Raw genomic sequence first — 25,249 nt, 5'->3', positions numbered from 1 at the left:
TAGATGTGCATATTTGTATTGTAGCGCATAGAAGAGCTCCCCCTGGTGGCTCCAGCACATCTAAAGGGATGACAGGCGGCACAGTGTGGATAACCTCTGAGTCACACAAACAGCTCCCTGCCTGCCTGCCTGCTGCTAGAAGGCTGGTAAGTGACGCTTACCGAGCAGGGATTAGTGAATTGAGGCATGTTTGTTCGGTAAATTACCAAACTTCTGCCTTATGGGGGAAAACTTTTGTGAATTTGGTATAACAAAAAAAAAAAAAGTGTAAAATACAGCAGGTGGTAATTTACGATCCAAAATGCTTTTTACCGAACTGCTTATTGTGATTTGTGAATAGAGCCCAATGTATTCGTGTTTCTGTCACCATTATTGTTCTCTGGAGCCCTGGAACCAGGCCTGACTCTAACCTTCTCCATACCAGATCCTCCTCCATCTTATGCTGGATCCACACGGTGCGTTCGCGCACCTCGATTTCCCGCTCGATTTCCGTCTATTCGTTTATTTCCAACATGTCCGATTTGGATTTTGATGGATCGTTAGGTCGATTCGCATGCAAAGTATGCCAAATCGGCCTAACGATCCATCGAAATCCAAATCGGACATGTTGGAAATAAACGAATCGACGGGAATAGAGCGGGAAATCGAAGTGCGCGAACGCACCGTGTGGATCCAGCATTACACAGATCTTCCTACAAATGGTATTCAGCAGTCCTTACCCGACAGTCTTGTGAGTCTCCATCAGGGTGGTGCCGTTGGGCCCCGGCACTGGCATAGAGTTATAACGGATGCTGACTTGTGATTTCCTGAGCAAGCTCTCCCGGCCGATCTTTCAGACCCTCGTAAAACAGGGCCAACAGGAAGACCGCCACAAACGCTCCAGCCATCTCTGGGAACATGATGGGGAGAGAGAGAGAGAAGGAGAGGATAGAGAAGGAGAGAGAGAGAGAGAGAGAGAGAGAGAGAGGAGGGAGGGGGGAGGGGGAGGAGAGAGAGAGAGAGAGAGAGAGAGAGAGAGAGAGAGTAGAGAGAGAGAGAGAGGAGGAGAGAGAGAGAGAGAGAGAGAGAGGAGAGAGAGGATTAGAGAGAGAGGAGAGAGAGAGGAGAGAGAGGATAGAGAGAGAGCGAGAGAGAGGAGAGAGGGGATAGAGAGGAGAGAGGGGATAGAGAGGAGAGAGGGGATAGAGAGAGGAGAGGAGAGAGAGGATAGAGAGGAGAGAGGAGAGAGGAGAGAGAGAGAGAGAGAGAGAGAGAAAGGATAGAGAGGAGAGAGGGGAGGAGAGGAGAGAGGGGAGGAGAGAGAGAGGGGAGGAGAGGAGAGAGGGGAGGAGAGGAGAGAGGGGAGGAGAGGAGAGAGGGGAGGAGAGGAGAGAGGGGAGGAGAGGAGAGAGAGAAGGAGAGAGAGAGAAGGAGAGGAGAGAGAGAGAGAAGGAGAGGAGAGAGAGAGAGAGAGAGAGAGGGGAGAGAGAGGAGAGGGGAGAGAGTGGGGGGGGGGGGGAGTGGGGGAGAGAGAGAGAGAGGGAGGGAGAGAGAGAGAGAGAGAGGTGAAGGCAAAATAGGTGAAGAGATGGGTGAAAGGAAACGGAGGGAGAGAAGGAAGAGAGGGTGGGGAAAATAAATTACTATAAAACATGTGACTGGTATTGATAAAACCCTAATAACAGCCACAGACAGGGCCGGTTCTAGTGTTAAATTACAAATTAAAATTAACCTGTGGGATCCCCAACAGACCCCCCCCCCCCCCCCAAGAAAAAAAAAACAGCATTGGGCCCTTTGTCGCAACTAATTTCTCCCCAGGGCCCTGAGCAGACTACGCCCCCCCCCAACTTAATTGTGCTCCCCCGGGACCCTACAATTTGTCTGCTGGGACAGGTGAGATGATGCTGAAGACATTGCAGGGGCCCCTGTGAGCCCAGTTAAGGAGACACCATGGGAACCCCCCTACAAGCTTTGAGGCCCTGGGGCAGTTGCCCCCTTGAGCTCTATGGAAGTGCTGGGCCTGGCCACAGATGAGCAGACCTCCCGAGAGGTATACTGAGCAGCAGAAGATCTGACCATAGAAGAAGCACAATGCCAGAAGGATATTCAAAACTACTTTTTCTGCATCTGCAAGGTTTAAAACATTTTTTTTTGAACTGTACATTTTTATTGAATATAGAAAAAAAGCATTACAATGCATTGTATACATTGACATAGAATCTGTTAATAACGATTGCATTTAACAAATGTGTAGTAAAGTTGAGTAAGAGAGTATAACTGAGAAAACCTCAAGAACTTTTTGAATAACATAAGTATGAAGGCGTTAGTCCTGTACCAGAAGATCAGTTCCATTGCCAGCCAGGCATACCCAATAGGGCTGGCTGGGTGGAGCCGATACCTCCAGTTGGGAGCTGTGATTGGAGCAGGGGCTAGGAGCCGACCAATTACTTTGCATGAAGCCTGTCTTGGTTGGCTGGACCAATATAACATCAGGGGCGGTATCTTAGAGTATGCATATAAATGAATTGCAGGCTGGGTGATGTTTCAGTTATTCAAGTTAGAAAAGGTCTTAGGTGGTAAACCTTAGTTACTGTGATTTCAAGAAATATTAACATTTGCTTGAAAAAGAACAACTTGTTAGTAAAGGGGAGAAACTGGAAACAAAAAATAACACAAGTCATATTATACAGACAAGAGGGTCACTGACTTTGCTCTTTTTAGGTAGGGAGTATCCAAACAGTGTGTCGTATTCCATAGGGAATCGTTGTGAGAAATCTGTGTTGATTGAATAAGATTGCCCAGGGCCTGTTGAAGGACTTCTTGTTTAAAACATTTCCGATGAAGGAAAAATGCAAGGGAACTCCTGCAGAGTACTCAAGAAACCCTGGCTGAGAAGGTCTGGTCTAGAAGTCTGGAGTTCCTCTTTAACCGTTTCAGGACCGGCTGCCTAACCCCCTTAAAGAGCAGGCGATTTTGCATGGAAGGTGGGGGGTCAGGCAGCTGGATCCCTGCGAGGGCTAATTGGGTATGCTGTTCCACCTTTAGCCAGGTGCCCTCCCCTGTAGCCAGCAGCCTTGACTCGCCTCCCAGGCTCCAGCGATGAGCAGCTGTGGACCCCTCTGCTCCGGCCGGCATCCTCGCTCGTACGGTCGCCAAGTTCCGCGATGTGGCTTGATGACGTCATCAAGCCGGGACCCGACACTAAACGCAGAGCGAGTGGGGATGCCGGCCAGAGCAGAGGGGAACGTCAGGGAGGTGAGTGGATCCTCTTCTTCCCCCCCCCCCCCCACAGCTTTTACAGTGATCAATACGATCCGCCGGCGATCATAGTGATCACGTGATCAGGAGCCAATCGCGATGGCTCCTGATCACTGAGGGGAGATGTCAGCTCTCACATGACAGCTTAATCTCCCCTCTCGGGTGCGCACGATCGCGTCGGGAGCAGAAACGGCAGGCGGCATAAATCCTACGGCGCATCAGGCTTAGACAGCCACAAGTGCGACGTAGGATTTACTACAGGCAGTCCTGACAGGGTTAACGTACCAGCAAAGGATTGAATTTATCCCAGCTTGTCACTGTTCTTAGCTTCTTGTACCCCCAATACACAATGTTGTGTGTATTTCAGCAACGTGTACAGTGAGCCATATGCAATGACATTACATGAGCAGAGACAGCACAGTCTGACACTCCCACGTTGTGCAGCAGTGCAGTCTCACAATTCATTGTCCGCAGCACAGCGCTGACCTATTCAGTATCACGCATTTAAGTAGATATGAACTCTTGCACAGGACAGAAGGGAAACAGAGAAATGCACCCTGTATGTATTTAGGCTTGTAGAGAGATAAAGTGTAGAGAAACCGAGAGCCCAATATAGTGTAGTATGTTAAGCATAAATGAGGTAAAGGTTATCGTGAGAAAATTATACTCACAAACATGGGTTACCACACAGGCAACCACTGTATAGGCAGGTGAGGAGATTAGACCTGTCCTCACTCAGGGATAAGAAGTCGCTCTCTGTAGATGCGAAAGGGGGTAGATCACCCCTCCACCAGAGGCGCTACACCTGCTATTGCTGAAATTCTGTCTTGTCCCCATTTTTATTGCCTGATGAAGCGGGCTGGGCCTGCGAAACGCGTTGCACTGTTTTGGGGTACTAATTAATAAATGTGACTACTATTCAGACAGTCTTTCGGGTCTGCTTTATGGAGGTAAGTCCACCACTTCCTCCCAGCAAATTTTAAAGTTTTTATCCACTTTTATCCTGCTGGCGCCTCTGTTCTCCTACTGTATGTATTTAGAGAGTTTAGCCTGTCTAATTCCCTCTCATCTGTGACTAAGCACAACAGTAATTTGAACTCTCAGCTGTGTCAGCTGGCTGCCTCGGTAGAGAAACTCATTTGTAAACACAGGATGTTAGCCCTATGTCTGCTTCCATGAAAGCAGGAAATGAACACTGCAGATTTATTGCAGTATTTGTGTCAGCTGTAACAAAGAAATGTTTTTTTCTTTAAAAGTTACTATGCTGTTGCTTATCTTTTAGATCAGAGGGGAAGTCCTGAGTTCAGGTCCACTTTAAAGGGAACCCGAGGAGAAAGGGATATGGAGACAAGACATTCAGTGTTTCACCCTTATTAGAATTTTCATGCATTGTGAGGAACTGCAACTTTGCTTTTGCCACGCATCTAATAAAAGTGAATGGCATCACATTTAACAGGCGGTCTCCCTATCTTGTGTGTTTTTTTCCAGATATTTTGTGTTTTTTTTAATCGCGATGCAGCGATTTTTTTTTTTTTAACACATGTGATGTGCAATTTACATGTAAGTCAATGAAAACAAAAACACATATGTTGCAGTGAAAACAGTAAAGTCTGGATGGATATGCCACATGCTTGTTTCAGGGTTGTGTTCCAGACACTGGTATTGTTTAAAAGGAAAAAAATATGCTAGCCATAGAGCAGTGACTGCATGCTAGTCACTCTGCACAGTTGTCCCATATAAAGGTGCCTGCACACATGCGACTAAAAAAAGCAACCAACGATCATTAAGTCTAACGACGGACGAGCTAGATCGTTAAAAACGAACGATCTAGCTTGGCGGATTTTTACCAACGACGATCGTTTGCAAAAGTAGTACATCGTTGGAAACGGTCGTTCGTACTAGGCTTGACATGCGCATTTCGCTATTTCTCCATGAAACTTCTCATTGTTATGCGCAAGTGCAATAGTTGCTTTACGTGATGTAACGTTCGTTCTAACGATCAGATCGTTACACACAATTTAAAACTAACTTTACTTAGGTCGTTCTTTCATCAATTAAAAGTTCGTTCGTCGTTCTCAACGAACGATCATTGTCGCATGTGTGTACGTAGCATAAAGCTTTATGAGTAGGAATGAGCTTGCAAAAGCGAAGCTGCGTTCAGCCGAACCGAACAAAAACAGCCGCAGCAGAGGAGGTTTACTCACCCGTGTTGCTGCCTGTGGGCGGAGCGCTCCACGACCCTCTACATCTTCCCAATACTTTCTCCTTTCGGCTGTGAAGGAGGAAGTATCGGGAGGATGTAGAGAAGTGTGGAGCTTTTATGCCCAGAGGAGGGAACCAGGGTGGGTTAACCCCCTCATGAAATGCAGTTCTGCTTTCAGAAGCTTATCCCAAATAATTACCCTGACCAGGCTGGATTAAGCACTATGAACAGAACATTTTCAGCAATGCTCACCTCCTGCCGAATTAATAACCAATCCGGAGAAGAGCAGATCCACGTTTTCATATCCAAAGTAGAAGGTCATTTGCTGGAGAGACAGAGAAAGAGCGACACGTCAGGGGCTGAAATAACCGAAGATGTTCAAACAGCCGCTAATAATTTACAGTGGATGTAGGTTTTACTTAAAGAGGAACTGTAACGTCAAAACGTCCCCTGGGGGGTACTCACCTCGGGTGGGGGAAGCCTCCGGATCCTAATGAGGCTTCTCACGCCGTCCTCCGTCCCTCAGGGGTCTCGCTGCAGCCCTCCGTACAGCGGTGACGTCAATATTTACCTTCCCGGCTCCTGCGCAGGCGCTCTGATGGCTCCGAAGTAGGCGGAAATACCCGATCGCCGTCGGGTCTGCTCTACTGCGCAGGCGCAAGTTTCCGGCGCCTGTGCAGTAGAGCGGACCCGACGGAGATCGGGTATTTCCGTCTATTTCCGAGCCGAAAGCAGCCACAGCACCCCCGCTGGAGCCAGCAAAGGTAAATATTGAATCTACAGTCGGGTCTGTCGACGGCTGTTCGGAGGGCTGCAGCAAGACCCCCGTGGGACAGAGGACGGCGTGGGAAGCCTCATTAGGATCCTGAGGCTTCCCCCACCCGAGGTGAGTACCCCCCAGGGGAGGTTTTTGATGTTACAGAGTCTCTTTAAAGAGACACTTAAATGAAAAAAAAATTATGATATGATTTGTATGTGTAGTACAGCTAAGAAATAAAACATTAGGAGCAGAGACATAAGTCTAATATTGTTTCCAGTACAGGAAGAGTTAAAGGGACCCTTAGGCTACTTACACACCAGGACTTTGTGTTTAGGGGACGTTATAGGGCACATAACGTGCCCCTAACGCAACAGCTGGTGGTGTTGGAGCAGGACGCTACCAAGAGCCGCGTTACAAGCAGCTCTTGGTGCGCCTGCTCTGTCGGAGGCACTGCGGAGACCACGTGAGCGGAGCTCTCCGCATCACGTGGCCCCGCCAGCCAATCCACGGCCGCTCCGGGATGTAAACACTGCAAGTGCAGTGAATAATAAGTAGCCATGTGCCTGGCTACGTAGCGGCCTCTCCCCGCCTCCTCTCCACCCATAAAATGAAGAAAAAAAACCCTACTGAGCATGTGCAAACCGTCTAACGCGGCTTAGCCGCGTGTAAAGTACTGCATGCAGTACGTTATGTAGACGTGCTGCGTTATAATGTAACGCAACGTGAGCACTGTGAACAGCCCGTTGATTTTTCATTGCTGTGCGTTGGGGTGCGTTACAGGCTGCACTAACGTGCGCCTGTAACGTCCCACTGTGAAAGCTATATAATTGAAAATAAAAATGAGAATATTTTCTTTGCTACTAATGTTCTAGTGATTATCCGTACTACACAATCAATTCATCAATTTTTTTTTCCACTTCAGTGTCTCTAACTTTTTTGTCAACTCAACCATTCTCTTAAACTGAAAATAAAAATATAAGGCTCCAGGAAATGCATACAATTAAAGATTACAGTTTATTTCAGTTCAGGTGTCTTTATTAGTGTACCCGAGGCGACGTGACATGATGAGATAAGCCTGTGTATGTACAGTGCAAAACATGAATAACCAGGTTGTATTACTGGTTTTATTTTTCTGCCAAAAAGAGTTAATTTTCAGGCATGGAAATGACAGCTTCTGTCTTGTCGGTAAATTGTCAGGAATATAGTAAGCATCATTGATGAGCTAATTACTGCCATAAAACTTTTCCTGGCAGAGTACAACTTCTGAGGGCAGGGAGAGATAAAAACACATGAACTATTGACCTTTTTCTAACTCTGGGACACTTAATAGGCTGCCACTGATTAGAGACTGTAAAACATTCAACCACTTTGTAAAAGTTTAAATATAAACGATAACCCTGGGATACTTAAAAAAATTAAAAAAATAAAAAATCATTTTTAGGAGTAGGAGGATAAAATATAATTGTTTATCTCTTCAATTTATTTTCACCTCGGATTCACTTTAAGCGCAAACACACTGCATGGTGCATTTTGGTTGCATACGCATTTTAAAATTATTCCGTACAACTGAATGGAACGTTTGCATCAAAAATTGTATAGAAAAACTCAGGTCCAAAATTTCTACAGCCATGAAAAACTAACCAGTATGTTACAGAGGCCCTGGTCGGACATACAGGAGAATGTAGTGAATTATTCAGGATACCCAATTACATTACTTACGGTAATTTTTCTGATACTTTCATTAGAAACACTTCCTATAACTATATATTGCTGTATAATTGTATGTAGCCACACCCTACCAGTGATGTCACAGCCTAGGCTGTTTATCTATGCAGTATTCACGTCCCAGAGCCTTTTGGGAAACCAGGTATATTTTCTACTGGGTTTAGAACACTCAAGTAAACAAATGTTTCACAGGACCAAAATGTAAATCAGTGTGAGGAAAGATTTTACTATAAGCAAACAATGATTAAATAATCTACTGTATAATAATCTAATGAAATTTGTAAAAATTTACAACATGCACTTGGCCGTGGGGTTTCCAACAATTAGTCAATCCTATATGCTTTCTCTTTCTATACTTGTTGGGTTTCAGTTAGATTTCTGTGGTTCACTAGGGACCGCGATTACTTACCAGGCACCTATTTGTTATGTACCGGTCCCTGGGAGACCAGTTATATTTTCTACTGGCTTTGGAACTCTCAGCAAACAAACATTGCACAGAGATCACCTGAAAGGCCTACATTTGTTGCCACCTATGATAAATTTTGCAATGTAAATCAGAGTGAGGAAATACTGCCTAAATAATAGATCAATGAGTATTGTAAAAATAAAATAATAAATTGTATTCATTTTTATTTTCACTACAGTTCCTCTAAGTTTTTAACTATCCTGATGGCGAGGAAGACTTTGCATTTTGATGTGCATTTTGTAATAAGACGAGGAGTAGTTCCTGTAAAGATTGCCTGTATACTAGATGCCTGTATTGTATTTCTTTTTCTTTTAGGTTTCAAAATACAATAAACATATTGAAATATAGAAATCGCATTGAATGCACACAGGGACAAAATGCAGCTGACAAAGGCCTTGTACAGTGATAAAAAGTTATGCTCTCACCTGGCCTTGCCCTAGACTTTTTGCCGCCTGAGGCAATCTTTAAAGAAATCGGCGCCCCCCCCCCCCCCCCCCCCCCAAGCCGTGGGTGTGGGGGGCCGCCCGAGCTGGAGGGGATAGCGGGCAGGAAGGGGGTATTGGGCCTAGCGGCGGGGAGGGGGGGGTTGTCGGACCCTCGCCTGGGTCCCCCGTCCTCCGCTCCCCTCCAGCTTTAAAAAGTTGCGTCGCAGGAAGTGACGCCGCAGGAAGTGACGCCGCAGGAAGTGACATCAGTGGAGCGCACGCTGGAACGAGGAAGAGGTGAGTGATCCCCGCCCGTTGCCTCTTACAATAGCTGCAGCCAGCGACGTAACTTTTTAAAGCTGGAGGGGAGCGGAGGACGGGGGACCCAGGCGAGGGAGGAGGGGGGTCCGACCCCCCCTCCCCGCCACTAGGCCCAATACCCCCTTCCTGCCCGCTATCCCCTCCAGCTCGGGCGGTCCCCCACACCCACGGAAGGGCGCCGCCCCCCCAGAGGTGCCGCCTGAGGCAAAAGTTTCACCCCGCCTCATGGGCAGGCCGGCCCTGGCTCTCACACTAAGTGAAGCGTAGGTAAGGACCCATTCATACTGGGACGATTAGCGGGCATTTAACGGTAATTGCCAAAACGCCTTTTAAAAGCGCTAGTGTAATGTAAAGTATTTGGCAGCGATCTCACTGTTGCGATCGCCAGCGATTCACAGTAAATGTACACACGGCACATTTTCGTGATTTTTGAGTGATCGCAATGTTAAAGAACAAGCGACACCCATGCTAACCTAGAAATAAAAAAGCACCAGTTAGTCTTACCGGTAACGGTGTTTCTGTTCAGCAGCTGGTACACCCTCTGGAGGAATGGCTCCGCCCAGTCCTGGGGAAACACAGAAGTAAAGTATAAAAAGCTCCCACCCTCCCCTAATCCCCAGTGTATATAAAGTAAAAAAGCCCGAACACCAGGAAAAAAGGGGAGTAGCGACGCACCTCCAAGTGACCCACTAATAAACAGACATCGGTACAAGGAAATGCGACAGAATAGGGTTGGGTAGTAGACGGTGTACCAGCTGCTGAACAGAAACACCGTTACCGGTAAGACTAACTGGTGCTTTCTCATATTCATCAGCTGGTACACCCTCTGGAGGGATGACAAAGTAAATACTCACCTAGGGAGGGACTACAGCCTGAAGCACTTTCCTGCCAAACGATAAATCCTGCTGAGAAGGAGCGTCCACTCTATAATGTTTGATGAAAGTGGAAGAACTCGCCCAAGTTGCCGCTTGACATATCTGCTGGACTGTAGCGCCTGCTCTCTCTGCCCATGACGTAGACATTGATCGGGTGGAGTGTGCCTTTATGTTGGATGGTGGAGTGGAGTCTGAAGTCTTATAAGCGAGAGAAATAGCCTCACATATCCACCTAGCAATAGTTTGTTTTGAAGCTTGCTGACCTTTATTCTTCCCCTTAAATAATACAAATAAATGTGATGATCTTCTAAACTCTCTAGTCCTAGCTAGATATGATAGAAGGGCCCTCCTGACGTCTAAGCAATGGAATTCTTGTTCTTTTGTACAAGAAGGATTATCACAGAACGAAGGAAGGACTATATTCTGGGATCTGTGGAAATCTGAGGAGACCTTGGGCAAATAATTTGGATCTAGACGTAATACAATTTTATCTGGAAAAACAGTCAAAAAAGGATCCTTAATCGAAAGGGCCTGAAGATCGCCCAACCTTCTAGCCGAAGTAATGGCGACCAAAAAAGCTACTTTTAGCGTCAAAAAATTTAGCTCAATATCATCTAGAGGCTCAAAGGGCGCTCTGGTTAGGACGTTTAGAACTAGGGATAAATCCCATTGAGGAATAACCTTCTGTTTAATAGGAGTGGATCTTTGAACTGCCCGGAAAAAATCTTTAACTAATTTTTCCTGTGCTAATGGTCTGTCCAACAAAATTGACAAGGCTGAACATTGGACTTTCAAGGTACTTAAGGCTAGATTCATCTCTAGACCTTCCTGCAAGAAGTCAAGAACAGCCCCAATGTTACTTTGAACTCGATCATGTGTCGTACACCAAGACGTGTATGTCTTCCAAACTTTCCTATAAATTTTTTGAGTGACCGGTTTTCTACACTTTAATAAAGTGTCAATAGTCTTATCAGAGACTCCCTTCTTCCTCAAAATCACCCTCTCAGGGTCCAGGCTGCCAGACAGAATAACTCTGGCTTGGGGTGGAAAAGCGGTCCCTGACGTAGAAGGTCTGACCTGATCGGAAGATTCAGAGGAGATCGGACAGACAACCGTAGCAGAGTGGAAAACCAGTTCCTCTTGGGCCACATAGGAGCTATGAGTATTATCTCTACCTTTTCCCTTTGAATCTTGTCTAGAACATGTGGAATCAATTTTAGAGGTGGATAGGCGTATCCCAGCTTGAAACTCCAAGGGATTGACAGAGCATCCAACCCCAGAGAACTCGCATTTCTGTGAAGCGAATAAAACCGAAGAACCTTGGCATTCGCTGGAGATGCGAAGAGGTCGATTTCTGGAAGTCCCAGTTGTTCCGTGATCTCCAGAAAGACCTCCTGATTTAATTCCCATTCGGAATGATTGATCTCGTGGCGGCTCAAAAAGTCCGCCTCGAGATTGAGCGACCCTTTTACGTGAATCGCCTCTAACGACCGAAGGTTGGCCTCTGCCCAGAAAAAAATTTCCGTCGCCAGGAGGGACAGACTCGGAGACCTGGTCCCTCCTTGTTTGTTGAGGTAAGCTACTGTAGAAGTGTTGTCTGAAAAGACCAGGACATGATTGAACCGGATCCTGTCCTGAAACATCATTAGTGATTCTTTCACCGCTGCGAGTTCCCTGAAGTTGGAAGATCTTCTGGCTACTGTTTTGGACCATCTCCCCTGGCAATGCTGACCCATTGACGTGGCCCCCCAACCCCAGGCGCTGGCATCCGTGAATATTTTCATAGGGGATTCCTGCCTCCAGACTCTGCCCTGAGTTAGGTTGTTTGATTGCAACCACCAGTGAACACTTCTCTTCACCTGTGCTGGTATGCAAACCTGAGAGTCCAAGGACTCCTGATTCTTGTCCCATACTTCCAACACCCAATTTTGAAGAGTTCGGGAGTGAAAGTGTGCCCAAGTTACGGCAGGAATGGAGGCCGTCATGAGACCCAACACTGTCATTCCTTCTCTTATTGAAATTTCCTGGAGTAAGAGCAGCTGTCTGACACCATTTTGTAGTTTTTCCACCTTTTCTGTGGTTAAAAAAACTCTCTTGTCTATAGAATTGATTGCGTACCCCAAAAATACAATCGACTGGGAAGGCACCAGGTTTGATTTGGGGTAATTTATAATCCATCCCATCTGGGACAGAACCTGAATGACTGAATTTGTATGTATCCTTAGATCCTGTTCCGTCTTGGCAAAAATGAGCAGGTCGTCCAAGTAGGGAATAATATTTATTCCCTGATTTCTTATCACTTTCATTACCTCCGCCAGAATTTTGGTAAATATACGTGGAGCTGACGCTATCCCGAAGGGAAGAGCCTGAAATTGGTAGTGACACGTCCGATCCCTCATTCGAATCGCAAACCTTAGAAATTTTTGATAAGACTTGGCGATTGGAATGTGGAGATATGCGTCCTGCAAATCTATTGACGCAAAAAATTCCTGCCCCTGTAGGGCTGCCTTGACCGAAAAAATGTTTTCCATTTTGAACTTTTTGTAAACTAAAAAGGGGTTTAATGACTTCAGGTTCAGTATGAACCTGAATTCCCCGTTGGTTTTGGTCACCAAAAAAACATGGGAGTAGTAACCCTTGAATTCCTGAGTTTTCGGAACTGGTACTATCACATCCTTTGAAATTAATTTTTGTATTTCCGTCAGCAGACCCTGTGCTTTGCCTGGGTCTTTCGGAAATTTGTTCACAAAGATTCTGGGGGGAGGGGTAACCGAAAATTGTGGACGATACCCGTCTCTTATGATTCTTAGAATAAAGGGATCCGCATTGATTTTTTCCCAGTGGGACAAAAAATAACGAAGTCTCCCCCCCACAGGCAGATTGTCATTTATTCTTAGGCTCGCCCGGTTTTGCGAGAGCAAAACCCCCCCCGGCCCCTACCGGCCGGAGAAGACCACCTTCTTTGTTGAGAAGGCTGTTTGGACCGTTCCTGAGACGGTTTTTTGAATAAATTCGGCTTGGTGGAACGAAAGGTTTTATGTTTAATAGGGAATTGTTTTCCCTTTTCTGCCGACCTTGAGAGTATATTGTCTAATTCCTTACCAAATAAGAGATTACCCTCAAAAGGAACTGCACACAGCCTATTTTTAGAGGTTAAATCTCCATCCCAAGTTTTGAGCCAAAGGGCTCTGCGGGCCGAATTGACCAATGCAGTAGTACGTGCAGAAATGCGCACAATTTCTACTGCTGCATCGGCCAAGAAAGCGACGGCTTTTAACACTACAGGTAGAGATTTAACATAAGAGTTAAGGTCAGATCCAGTTTTAACATGGGAAATTAGGTTATCCATCCATACACGTAAATTTCGAGAAATGCAAGTAGAAGCAACACCAGGAATAAAGGCAAATGAAGCAGATTCCCAGGCCTTCTTTAACAGTAAATCAATTTTCTTATCCATAGTATCCCTTAAAACCCCCGTATCCTCAAAAGACAGATCCGCTTTTTTTGAATGTTTGGATAGGGCCGCATCTAATTTTGGACATTTAGTAAATTGATCAATATCTGCAGGGGAAAAAGGGAATTTCCTTTTTGCCGATTTAGGGATGAACAATTTACGTTCAGGATCCTGCCACTGGGATACAATAATATCCTTAAGTGAATTATGAAAGGGAAAAACTCTGCCAGATTGTTGAGCCAGGCCAGAATATACCTGATCCTGTGCCGTAACCTCCCTCTGTATTTCAGGGATCTGTTCCGTGGCATAAACAGCTTTAAGTAATTCATTTGTTTCCTCGGTACTAAAGAGAAATCTAGCTGCTCTTCATGAGTCGCTATCCGATTCCTCCTCTGAAACGGCATTTTCCCCCTCCTCTAAATCAGAAACATCCTCCCTGCCCTCTCTTTCCTCTTCCTCCCCTTCCTCCCCCAGAAAATCTATGTTTAAGGGAATTTGGGGAGAATCAACCTGTACAGTGTCTGAAGCAGGAACGGGCGAGGGTGTAGGGGGATTAACCACAGGTGTCGATGAGGGACCTGCAACAGTTAAATCAGGATTGGATAATAAGGATTCCTTAAATTTTCCTAAGGTTTCATCCATGTCCTTTTTGACTGACTTCATTATATTTTTAAAAATTGAAGAAGTTTCTGCTGAAATCACTGCATCTATACATGATTGACATAAGGATTTAGTATAGCTAGAAGACAGTTTTGCTAAACACTGACAACATTTTTTAGATCTGGGTTTACTACTAGAAGAAGACCCAGACTCCACTCTCGTCTGTAAAAAGAAAAAAAGACAGAGAAAGAGAATAGGAGACAAAGTACATTTCCAGTTAAACAAACATTAGTGCACATCAGAACTGGAATCATCTTATAAGGGAGGAAGAAATCCCCCACTCACCACACCATCAGACTGAGATCGAGAAGCAGCAGCTGATGAGGCCGAAGGGACAGCTGAGGCAGCGTTGGTACCGGAAGCTCTGCCCTCCGTAGCAGTAGCGGGGCCAGCAGCGGCGGGGGCGACCACGCTAGAGCTCTCCATCTTGCCGCCGCCCGCACGCCCAGCCGGCAACCTAAAAGGACGCGTATAGCGTAACTTCCTGTCCGCCTCCTCTGACTTCGGCGGAAGTGACCTCCGTACCAGGAATAAGATCAGAGAGGCTCTTGCGCGTGAGGAAGGCGGAAGAAAACTCTGACGACCCAATTCCAACCGTGGGCGTTCAGAGGCAAATGGCGGCAGCACAAACCAAAGAAGCCAGGACTCTGGCGGTGCGACTCACAGAACCCTCTTCCTCCAAAGGTACTACCGCCAGGGATAGAAAAAACTCACCCTCCGGTGAGCCATATAAAAAAACAAATTGGGAGCAGAAAGAAAAACCCCTGTGTTCCCGGGCGGAAACACAAATGAACTGGGGATTAGGGGAGGGTGGGAGCTTTTTATACTTTACTTCTGTGTTTCCCCAGGACTGGGCGGAGCCATTCCTCCAGAGGGTGTACCAGCTGATGAATATGAGAAAACACATATATAAGTAGTTAAATACTACTTCTACTCACATAACAGATGTATTGTGCTATCCACGTAATGATTCCTGTGAATTTTATAAAGGAAAAGCAGAAAATCATATTCTAGGCAGTGGCCATCTTGCCAAGCTAATGCTGACATCATATCCTCCCTGACTTGTTTTCCCCCCTCCCTTCTCTTGCTCACTGTGTATTCATTAGCTGCCCTTCTCCCAGAGTCTTTTTTTATTTACACATCCAATCACTGAGTCACCTCAGCCTTGCTTGCAAACACAAGTGATCAGAGGGTGTTTCTGATAAGCAGTTAGGCAGGGAAATAAATGGAAGAGGAGGAATATATTATAGATAAAAAGAACTCCCAGCATTCAACTCTTTGGCACTGTTTGGCACTAGGACCAGCGCTCCTAAAGTATGTGATAACTACAAACCATAACAGCAGAAACAGTTTTGCAAGTTTTGAATCCAGGATTAGCATCTTTATCATGTAATACACTCAGACCAGTTGCTGTTGAAATTTGATTTTTATGGTGACAATACCGCTTTAAAAAAAGTGCTAATCGCAATCGCTCAAAAATCGCGAAAATAAATAGTAAAAGACGTGTTTAACATGGAAAAAAAAAAACAAAAAACACAGCCACAAAACGCTAGTGCCAATCGCTAGCGTTTTGCGATCCCCTGTGTGAATGGGCCCTAAGTGTTCGTTCTGCTTTAGGCACCTTTTACACTTGCCTTGCGAGTGTGCATTTCGTTACCGTTTTACCGCAGTCACAATGCATGGCAATGGAGACTAGAACACTTATGGCGTCGCACTGACCAGGCGTGCCCGATCAGCCGCCGACCCGATGTTAAAGGATACCCGAGGTGAAAATGAAAAACGAATGAAATAAACAATTTTATCTATCCTCCTCCTCCTAAAAATGTCTTTTTAAGATATTCCACAGTTTTATTTTATATTTAAATCTAGTTTTTAAGTTTTTATTTTTGTATATCGTTTTTGCTCAATGACACATTCACTGACGTATGAAGTATTCACAGAAGAGCTAAAATCTATGAACTATTGACCCTTTTTATCTCTTTCCTGCTCTCAGAAGCCATTTTCTGCTAGGAAAGTGTTTTATAGTTGTAATTTCTTATCACACTGTAGTCTGACGCAGTCAGGAACTGCCACTTACATACCTGATGTTTAACTATTTCAGGCAGAGAAAGAAAAAAATGAAACACAGCCTAGTTATTTGTGTGCTAGGCACTGTACATACCCATGTCTATCTCATCATGTCACATGTCACCTCAGGTATCCTTTAAGTCAACAGCGTTACCGTTAGACTTCCAGAGGTGGGCGACGCAGAAATTTTAAATGTTGGCGTCGGCAATGCATCAAGCAACGATGGGAAAACCCAATGCTGTACTTCCTGTCCAGCAGGAAGCAGGTCATGCAGTGAGGGGCGGCACTATGCATATGACCCTGTTGTTGCACTCTGTCACAGGGTCATATGAATGACGTTTTGTGCGTTGTGATGGGGGACGGAGCATCTCACCGCCAACGCAATGGTTAGGTGTAAAACAGGCCTTAAAGAGAACCTGAAGCGAGAGGTATATGGAGGCTGCCATACTTATTTCCTTTTAAACCACACCAGTTGCCCGTCAACCCTGCTATTTTGCTGCAGTAGTGTCTGAATCACACCAGAAACAAGCATGTGGGTAATCCAGTCCGACTTCAGTTAAACACACCTGATCTGCATGCTTGTTCAGGGTCTATGACTAAAGGTTTTAGAAGATTAGGAGGACAGCCAGGCAACTGGTATTGTTCAAAAGGAAATAAATATGGCAGCCTCCGGATCCCTCTCACTTCATGTGCCCTTTAAAAGGGACTCAGAACTGAAAAAAAGAAAATGTTTTATACATACCTGGGGCTTCCTCTAGCCCCATCCGCTGGGATCACACCCACGTCGCTGTCCCCTCTGCCTGCAGCTCCGGTACAGGGTCCCAGCACTTCCATCAGTCGGAGCCAGTCTGACGTAAGTGAAGTGCGCTGTTTGCTTATCTCTCCAGCAAATGCTGGAGGAGATACGTAGAGGAACGGTAACGCGGGGACCCGGTTCCCCAAGTTGCAGACAGTGGAGGATGGTGGCATGGGAGTAATCCGAGCGGATGGGGCTGGAGGAAGGCACAGGTATGTATAAAACGTTTTCTTTTTATCAGCTCGGGTACACTTTAAAAAGGAACTCCAGTGAAAATTACGTAATAAAAAAAGTGCTTCATTTGTACAATAATTATGTATAAATGATTTAGTCAGTGTTTGCTCATTGTAAAATATGTTAAATCCCTGATTTATAGTCTGACATTTATTACATGGTGACATTTTTACTGCTGGCAGGTGATGTAGCTGCTGCTGGCTGTTTTGGCAGTTGGAAACAGCTGTAAACAGCTATTTCCCACAATGCAACAGGGTTCACAGACCGGAAACTGCCAGAAGTACCTCAGTACTCAGAGCTTCTTGTGGGAGGGGTTTCACCACAATATCAGTCATACAGCACCCCCTGATGGTCTGTTTGTGAAAAGGAATAGATTTCTCATGTAAAAGCGGGTATCAGCTACTGATTGGGATAAAGTTCAATTCTTGGTCGGAGTTTCTCTTTAAAGTAGCTTAATGCGGTGAAACTCTACCTAGAGTAGGGGCAGAAGCCTAGTAGGCCAAGTATACTCACCATATGCATGCTGCCACCCATGCTCCCGCCCATGTTGCCGCTGTGGTCATGCCCGGCTGTAGTGGGGTGCACATGTCCAGCGTGAGGATCTGTGACGTTCATAGCACGATGATGACTGTGATCCATCTCTGAGCTCAGCAATGATATCCTCAGGGAATCCTATAATACAAAACAGCACAGCTTCAGTCATGTCACACAGGCCATGAGGAAGGCCATTAAGAAGGTCACGAAACATACATTGCATTAGTGGGAACAGCAACAGCAATTGTCTATAACAAATCTCAGATCATTGTAAGAAAGAGGCCCTGTGGTGACAAATAGTAGAAAGCAGTAAACCATTCAGGATGCCCACTCTTGCTATAATTTTCCTGGTTTCTACATTAGAAACATTTCCTATATCTATATATTGTTGTAAATTATTATGTAGCCCCGACCTCCCAATGATGCTTAGCCTAGGCTGTTCAGTTATGTGGAATTGCACTCCCCCCCCCTCCCCCGAGAGACCAAGTACAGAAGTACACTTTCTTTGGCCTTTAGAACTCTCAGTAACCAAACATTCTGCAGAGCTGCACCTGACAGGATTAAAGATGTCGCCGTCTCTGATAATTTTCAGAATGTACATCAGGGAGATGAAAGATTTTACAATGAGCAAGCATGGAATACATAATTTACAAATATATATTGGGAAAAAAAAAAAAAAGATACATTTTATTCATTACATTATTTTCACTACAGGTCCTCATTAATTGCAGATGTTCCGTAAAGCAAGTGCGTACTACCGTGTTTCCCCGAAATTAAGACCTCCCCCAAAAATGAGCCTTAGCTGTATACGGGTAGAATATCGGGCGCTAGGTTAGTGTATGTGGAGGTGTGCAGCCTGTACAAAAATCTTCCAACTCCGACTCTTCAGTCTATGAAACCACCGACTCCGACTCCAGGTACCCAAAATTGCTCCAACCCAGACTCCACAGCCCTGGCTGCATCCCTCTCCAATCACCTGTAAACAGCTCCAGTATCCTAACATGGTCGCTGCCCTCTGACCCGGTTCACTGCACGTGCTGGGTTGGCTCCGTGACCCCCCGCCCCCTCATCATAATGTGTGCGCACTGATGCGTCCCCAGCGCAAGTTGATTAGGACAAGAGGGAGGCACGGTCACAGAGCCAACCCAGCATACAGCGCAGGTGCTGCGACCGGGTCAGAGGGCAGCGACCTTGTTAGGGTACTGGAGCTGTTTACAGGTGAACGGAGGGGGAGGAGCCACAAGGGAGGTGTGGTGAGAGGCTGCACATCTCCCCATACACTAGCATAGCGTCCGACTTTCTACCCGTATACGGCCAGGGCTCATTTTCAGGGGAGGTCTTAATTTCGGGGAAACATGGTAGTACGCACTTGCTTTCCAGAACAACTGCAGTTAAAGGACCACCATCGCGAAAAAAGTAGGTAGTTAAAATCTGACAGATCCGACAGGCTTTGGGCCAGTCCATCTCCTCATTGGGGATTCTCAGGGTTTTCTTTGTTTTCAACAGCATTTCCTGAACAGCAGATTAACTGCCAAAATAGTAAGATACCAGCCAGCCTCCCTACTCACTTGCAGGGCTGTGGAGTCGGAGTCAGAACAATCCTGGGTACCCGGAGTCGGGGTCAGTGATTTCCTAAACTGAGGAGTCGGAGTCGGGAGTTGGATGAATTTGTACAAAATCCACTGCCATGGTAAGTATTAGACTAAGGAGTCGGAATCTGAGCCATTTTGGGTACCCAGAGTCGGAGGTTTCAAAAACTGAGGAGTCGTAGTTTGAGTTGGAAGATTTGTGTACCGACTCCACAGCCCTGCTCGCTTGCACACTATTTTGTCAGTTAGACTTTGCAATTGCTGTTCAGAAAATGCTGTTGAAATAAAAAGAAAACCCTGAGAATCCACCATGAGGAGATGGACTGGCCCAAAACCTGTCAGTTCTGTCAGATTAACTGCCTACTTTTTTTTCGCAATAGTGGTCCTTTAAAGGGAAGGTCCAAGCAAAAAAAAAAAAAAAAAAAAAATGGAGTTTCACTTACCTGGGGCTTCTACCAGCCCCATGCAGCCATCCTGTGCCCTCGCAGTCACTCACTGCTGCTCCAGCCCCCACTGGCAGCTTTCTGACCTCAGAGGTCAGGGCCAAATTGCATACATTTTTACGCATTCCAGCTAGTGCAGGAACAAAAATGTACGCGTTGCACCACTAACGCCTAAAAATGTATGTGTTAATGTTCCTGCACTAGCGGGAATGTGTAAAAATGTACGCAATTCGGCCCTGACCTCTGAGGTCAGAAATCTGCCAGCGGGGGACTGGAGCAGCAGTGAGTGACTACGAGGGCACAGGATGGCTGCATGGGGCTGGTAGAAGCCACAGGTAAGTGAAACTCATTTTTTTTTTTTGCTTGGACATTCCCTTTAAAGAGGAACTGTAGTGAAAATGTTTTATACCCCTCAAAAATAGAAGCAGTAGCACATATTTTGTAGGGAAAATTAATATAAGACAGTGTCTTATTTTCGGGGAAACCTGGGTAGGTTGAAGTAATAATGACATTTGTGAGCGCTGATGTGGGAGAAGCATCCCATCTACTCTCCTCCACCCCATACATCACAGCAATTACACATCACAGCAATTACACATCACAGCAATTACGGTATGTTTCCCAACATAAAAATTTTACATGTAAAATTAGATAACGCATGGAACACTCGGGCTGGCCTGACCCCTCTGCTTATCTCTCTATGGGAACATGAATCCCTGCAGGTAACAGAATTATTATCAGATGGACACCGCTGTCTCTGATCACATTATAGAGGAAGCAGATACATGGAGAGGCCTGGGGGGCTCCGGGCGGATGTGTTTTGGGCTGATGGAGACAATTTAATTATATTTAACCAGTTTAGCAATAAAATGTACCAAATACTGCCGTTCCTGACACAGGAGACTCGATTAAAAAGCCCCCCCAGGCAAAGATAGAATCAATCTGACGTCAGTTCTCCATAAACGGTTACTCCAATCTAATCCCTACCATACGCACAGTCTAATGTCCTACCATATTATTATTATGCATTTATATAGCACTAACATCTTCTGCAGCACTGTACACAGTACATAGCCATGTCACTGACTGTCCTCAGAGGAGCTCACAATCTAATCCTATCATAGTCATATTCTAATGTCCTGCCATATTATTATTATGTATTTATATAGCAGTGACATTTCCTGCAGCACTGTACAGAGTACATAGTCATGTCACTGACTGTTCTCTGAGGAGCTCACAATCTAGTCCCTACCATAGTAGCTGGATAATGCAATGGCTAAAGGTGAGCAGAGCCAGTTAACTGTCTCTAAAACAAAACAACTTGAAATGTTTACTTCCGAATACATTATTTACAATATTACATTTATTATTATTTACAATAATTAACATGATTGCTTTAAAAAAGTTTGTTTATTCAAATTTGGGTTCATTGTTTGTAACAGTCATAGACAACCCCCCCCCCCCCAAAAAAAAAAAAACACCTTAGGACTTGATTTCCACCTAAGCACATTTGAGATACAAACATTGAGCTTTCCTCCTCATTCGAGATTTAATATCTGATACTCCTTGAAAAACAGATTTTCCGAAAAGTTTTGATCAAACAAGTCCACTCTGTAAGCTTCCAGAGTTCTATCTCCTATTGTTCCCTGTAATGGAAGTCCATTGTGATAGGGAGTATCTGTATCTATTATTGCTGCAATGATTGACTAGAAACAGCTCAGAAACGTTATTAAAGGGGAACTGAAGTAAGAGGTATACAAAGGCTGCCATATTTATTTCCTTTTAATCAATACCAGTTGCCTGGCAGCCCTGCTGGTCTATTTCTCTGCAGTAGTATCTGAATAACACCAGAAACAAGCATACAGCTAGCCTTGTCAGATCTGACTTAAATGTCAGAAACACCTGATTTGCTGCATGCTTGTTCAGGGTCTATGGCTAATAGTATTAGAGGCAGAGGATCAGCAGGGCTGCCAGGCAACTGGTATTGCTTAAAAGGAAGTAAACATGGCAGCCTCCATATACCTCTCTCTTCAGTTCCCCTTTAAAGACAGGAGATAAGCTTAGTGAATTAAGGCCATTCTCAGCCATACAGACACCCCCCCCCCCCCCCCAATGATCAGTGTGTGAAAAAGGCAAAGATTTCTCATGGGAAAGGGGGTATCAACTACTGATTGGGATGAAGTACAATTCTTGGTTACGGTTTCTCTTTAAAGTGACTCCGAGCTCATCTAAAAAATAAAAGTTGTACTCACCAGGGGCTTTCTCCAGCCCAGTGCTGGTCGGGAGGTCCCACGCCGGCGTCCTGGCTCCTCTCCTTCTCCGATTAAAGCGCGCATGCGCAGTACTTTCACGCCGGCCGCCGTGATGACGCGAGGCGGCCGGCGTGTGACGTAATCCACATCATATGCGGAAGAAGCAGCCCGACACTCGGGAGAGTGTCGCCCGGGCTGCGGCCTGTCAGCCATTCCGGAGCGGGGAGAAGGAGAGGAGCCAGGACGCCGGCGTGGGACCTACCGACTAGCACTGGGCTGGAGAAAGCCCCTGGTGAGTACAACTTTTATTTTTTAGATGAGCTCGGAGTCACTTTAAACCACACCAGTTGCCTGGCTGCCCTACTGATCTATTAGTCTGCAGTAGTGTCTGAATCACACACCAGAAACAAGCATGCAGCCAGACTTCAGTCAGAGCACCTGATCTGCATGCTTGTTCAGGGTCTATGACTGAAGTTTTAGCAGATTAGCAGGACAGCCAGGCAGGTTCACTTGCTGGCAGACGCAATGGTTTCAGCGGCCGACAAAAGCAGTTTGAAAAAGATTCTACTGCCATTCCATTCAAATAAATGGAAGCGGTTTTTAAACCGGTGGTGATGGGCATTAGCGTTGTTCATGCAAGTATTGCGGTAGATGCTGTGATCTCGTCTTGCAGGGCCCTGCCAGCCTCAGCTGCATTCGCCTGGTGTCGTGATGTCACGTCAACGAGCGTAACAGCACCCGGAGCCAGCAGCACACAAGCACAGGTAATGTATACTGCACTGGACACCGCCGTGGACAGCGTCAGACAGGCGAGGCGGTGGAAGCTGCGTCATAAGGGCGATTGCGGATTGATTTGAGCATGAAATTGATCGGGAATCGGCCTGCGGTGTATGGTAAGCCGACAGATCTCTCTCCAATCAGATTTGGGAGATTTGTCTGTTGGTCGAATCTACCCAACATTGTCTGATGTATGGCTGTCTTTAGGGAGCAATAAAAAAAAAAAAAAAATCAGAGGCAGAAAAGCACTAAAGGGATCTTTCAGAGCGGATTATAAATGGAGAGAAACTCACCTGGAAATAAACTGCAGTAACTGATAGGACTGGGTGGAGACTTAATGCTTAATGGAATTCTTAATTAAAAATGATTAAAAGTTGTGTTACAAAAATTCCAAAGCAGAATGCACTAACCTGAGACAGTGAAACAGTCACAGGGGTACCATGTCCAAGGAAATCCTGAACAAGGCTGCACAGATCCAGCAGCAGAGTCCCTGGAAATCCTTAACAAGGCTGCACAGATCCAGCAGCAGAGTCCCTGGAAATCCTGAACAAGTCTGACACACACTGGATCTACTTGGCAATTTTGCACAACAAAATTACCCCCCAATAAGATTACAGAGGAGATCAGTGACCCCCCCATAAGATTAGAGAACAGATCAGCGACCCCCCCCCCCCATAAGATTACAGAGGAGATCAGTGACCCCCCATAAGATTACAGAGGAGATCAGTGACCCCCCATAAGATTAGAGAACAGATCAGCGCCCCCCCCCCCATAAGGTTACAGAGGAGATCAGTGACCCCCCCCCCCCTCCCATAAGATTACAGAGTTGATCAGTGACCCCCCATAAGATTACAGAGGAGACCAGTGACCCCCATAAGATTACACAGGAGCTCAGTGACACCCCCATAAGATTACAGAGGAGATCAGTGACCCCCCCATAAGATTAGAGAACAGATCAGCGCCCCCCCCCCCATAAGATTACAGAGGAGATCAGTGACCCCCCATAAGATTACAGAGGAGATCAGTGACCCCCCCATAAGATTAGAGAACAGATCAGCGCCCCCCCCCATAAGGTTACAGAGGAGATCAGTGACCCCCCCCCCCCCCCCCCCATAAGATTACAGAGGAGATCAGTGACCCCCCATAAGATTACAGAGGAGACCAGTGACCCCCATAAGATTACACAGGAGCTCAGTGACACCCCCATAAGATTACAGAGGAGATCAGTGACCCCCATAAGATTACACAGGAGCTCAGTGACCCCCATAAGATTACAGAGGAGATCAGGGACGCCCCATAAGATTACAGAGGAGATCAGTGACCCCCATAAGATTACAGAGGAGATCAGTGACCCCCATAAGATTACAGAGGAGATCAGGGACGCCCCATAAGATTACAGAGGAGATCAGGGACGCCCCATAAGATTACAGAGGAGATCAGGGACGCCCCCATAAGATTACAGAGGAGATCAGTGACCCCCCCATAAGATTACAGAGGAAATCAGTGGCCCCCCCATAAGATTACAGAGGAAATCAGTGGCCCCCCCATAAGATTACAGAGGAGATCAGTGACCCCCCCATAAGATTACAGAGGAGATCAGGGATGCCCCATAAGATTACAGAGGAGATCAGGGACGCCCCCATAAGATTAGAGAACAGATCAGTGACCCCCCATAAGATTACAGAGGAGATCAGTGACCCCCCCATAAGATTACACAGGAGCTCAGTGACACCCCCCATAAGATTACAGAGGAAATCAGTGGCCCCCATAAGATTACAGAGGAGATCAGTGACCCCCCCATAAGATTACACAGGAGCTCAGTGACACCCCCCATAAGATTACAGAGGAGATCAGTGACCCCCATAAGATTACACAGGAGATCAGGGACGCCCCCCATAAGATTACAGAGGAGATCAGTGACCCCCATAAGATTACAGAGGAGATCAGGGACGCCCCATAAGATTACAGAGGAGATCAGTGACCCCCCCATAAGATTACAGAGGAGATCAGGGACGCCCCCCATAAGATTACAGAGGAGATCAGGGACGCCCCCCATAAGATTACAGAGGAGATCAGTGACCCCCATAAGATTACAGAGGAGATCAGGGACGCCCCCATAAGATTACAGAGGAGATCAGGGACGCCCCCATAAGATTACAGAGGAGATCAGTGACCCCCATAAGATTACAGAGGAGATCAGGGACGCCCCATAAGATTACAGAGGAGATCAGTGACCCCCCATAATATTACAGAGGAGATCAGGGACGCCCCATAAGATTACAGAGGAGATCAGGGACGCCCCCATAAGATTAGAGAACAGATCAGTGACCCCCCCCCATAAGATTACAGAGTAGGTCAGGGACTCCATTATCAGAAGGGAAATGAATGAACACATCTCACCCCACAGAAGCTGATCACAGATGGAGGCAGC

At 46.0% G+C, this 25,249-nt stretch overlaps 1 protein-coding gene across 1 annotated transcript in view; it reads right to left on the bottom strand.

Moving 5' to 3' along the window:
- SLC31A1 (solute carrier family 31 member 1) overlaps window positions 1–25,249 on the bottom strand; it is a 99,338-nt gene that overhangs the window by 5,795 nt on the left and 68,294 nt on the right. The window contains 4 exon segments of the mRNA XM_068248709.1: window positions 720–832; window positions 834–889; window positions 5,693–5,765; window positions 17,737–17,895. Of these exon segments, the coding sequence (XP_068104810.1) occupies window positions 720–832; window positions 834–889; window positions 5,693–5,765; window positions 17,737–17,862 (368 nt within the window). The 5' untranslated portion in view covers window positions 17,863–17,895.

This window comes from Hyperolius riggenbachi, chromosome 8 (genome assembly GCF_040937935.1).
Source record: "Hyperolius riggenbachi isolate aHypRig1 chromosome 8, aHypRig1.pri, whole genome shotgun sequence".
Classification (NCBI taxonomy): domain Eukaryota; kingdom Metazoa; phylum Chordata; class Amphibia; order Anura; family Hyperoliidae; genus Hyperolius; species Hyperolius riggenbachi.
This window is presented reverse-complemented; position numbering and strand designations above follow the sequence as displayed.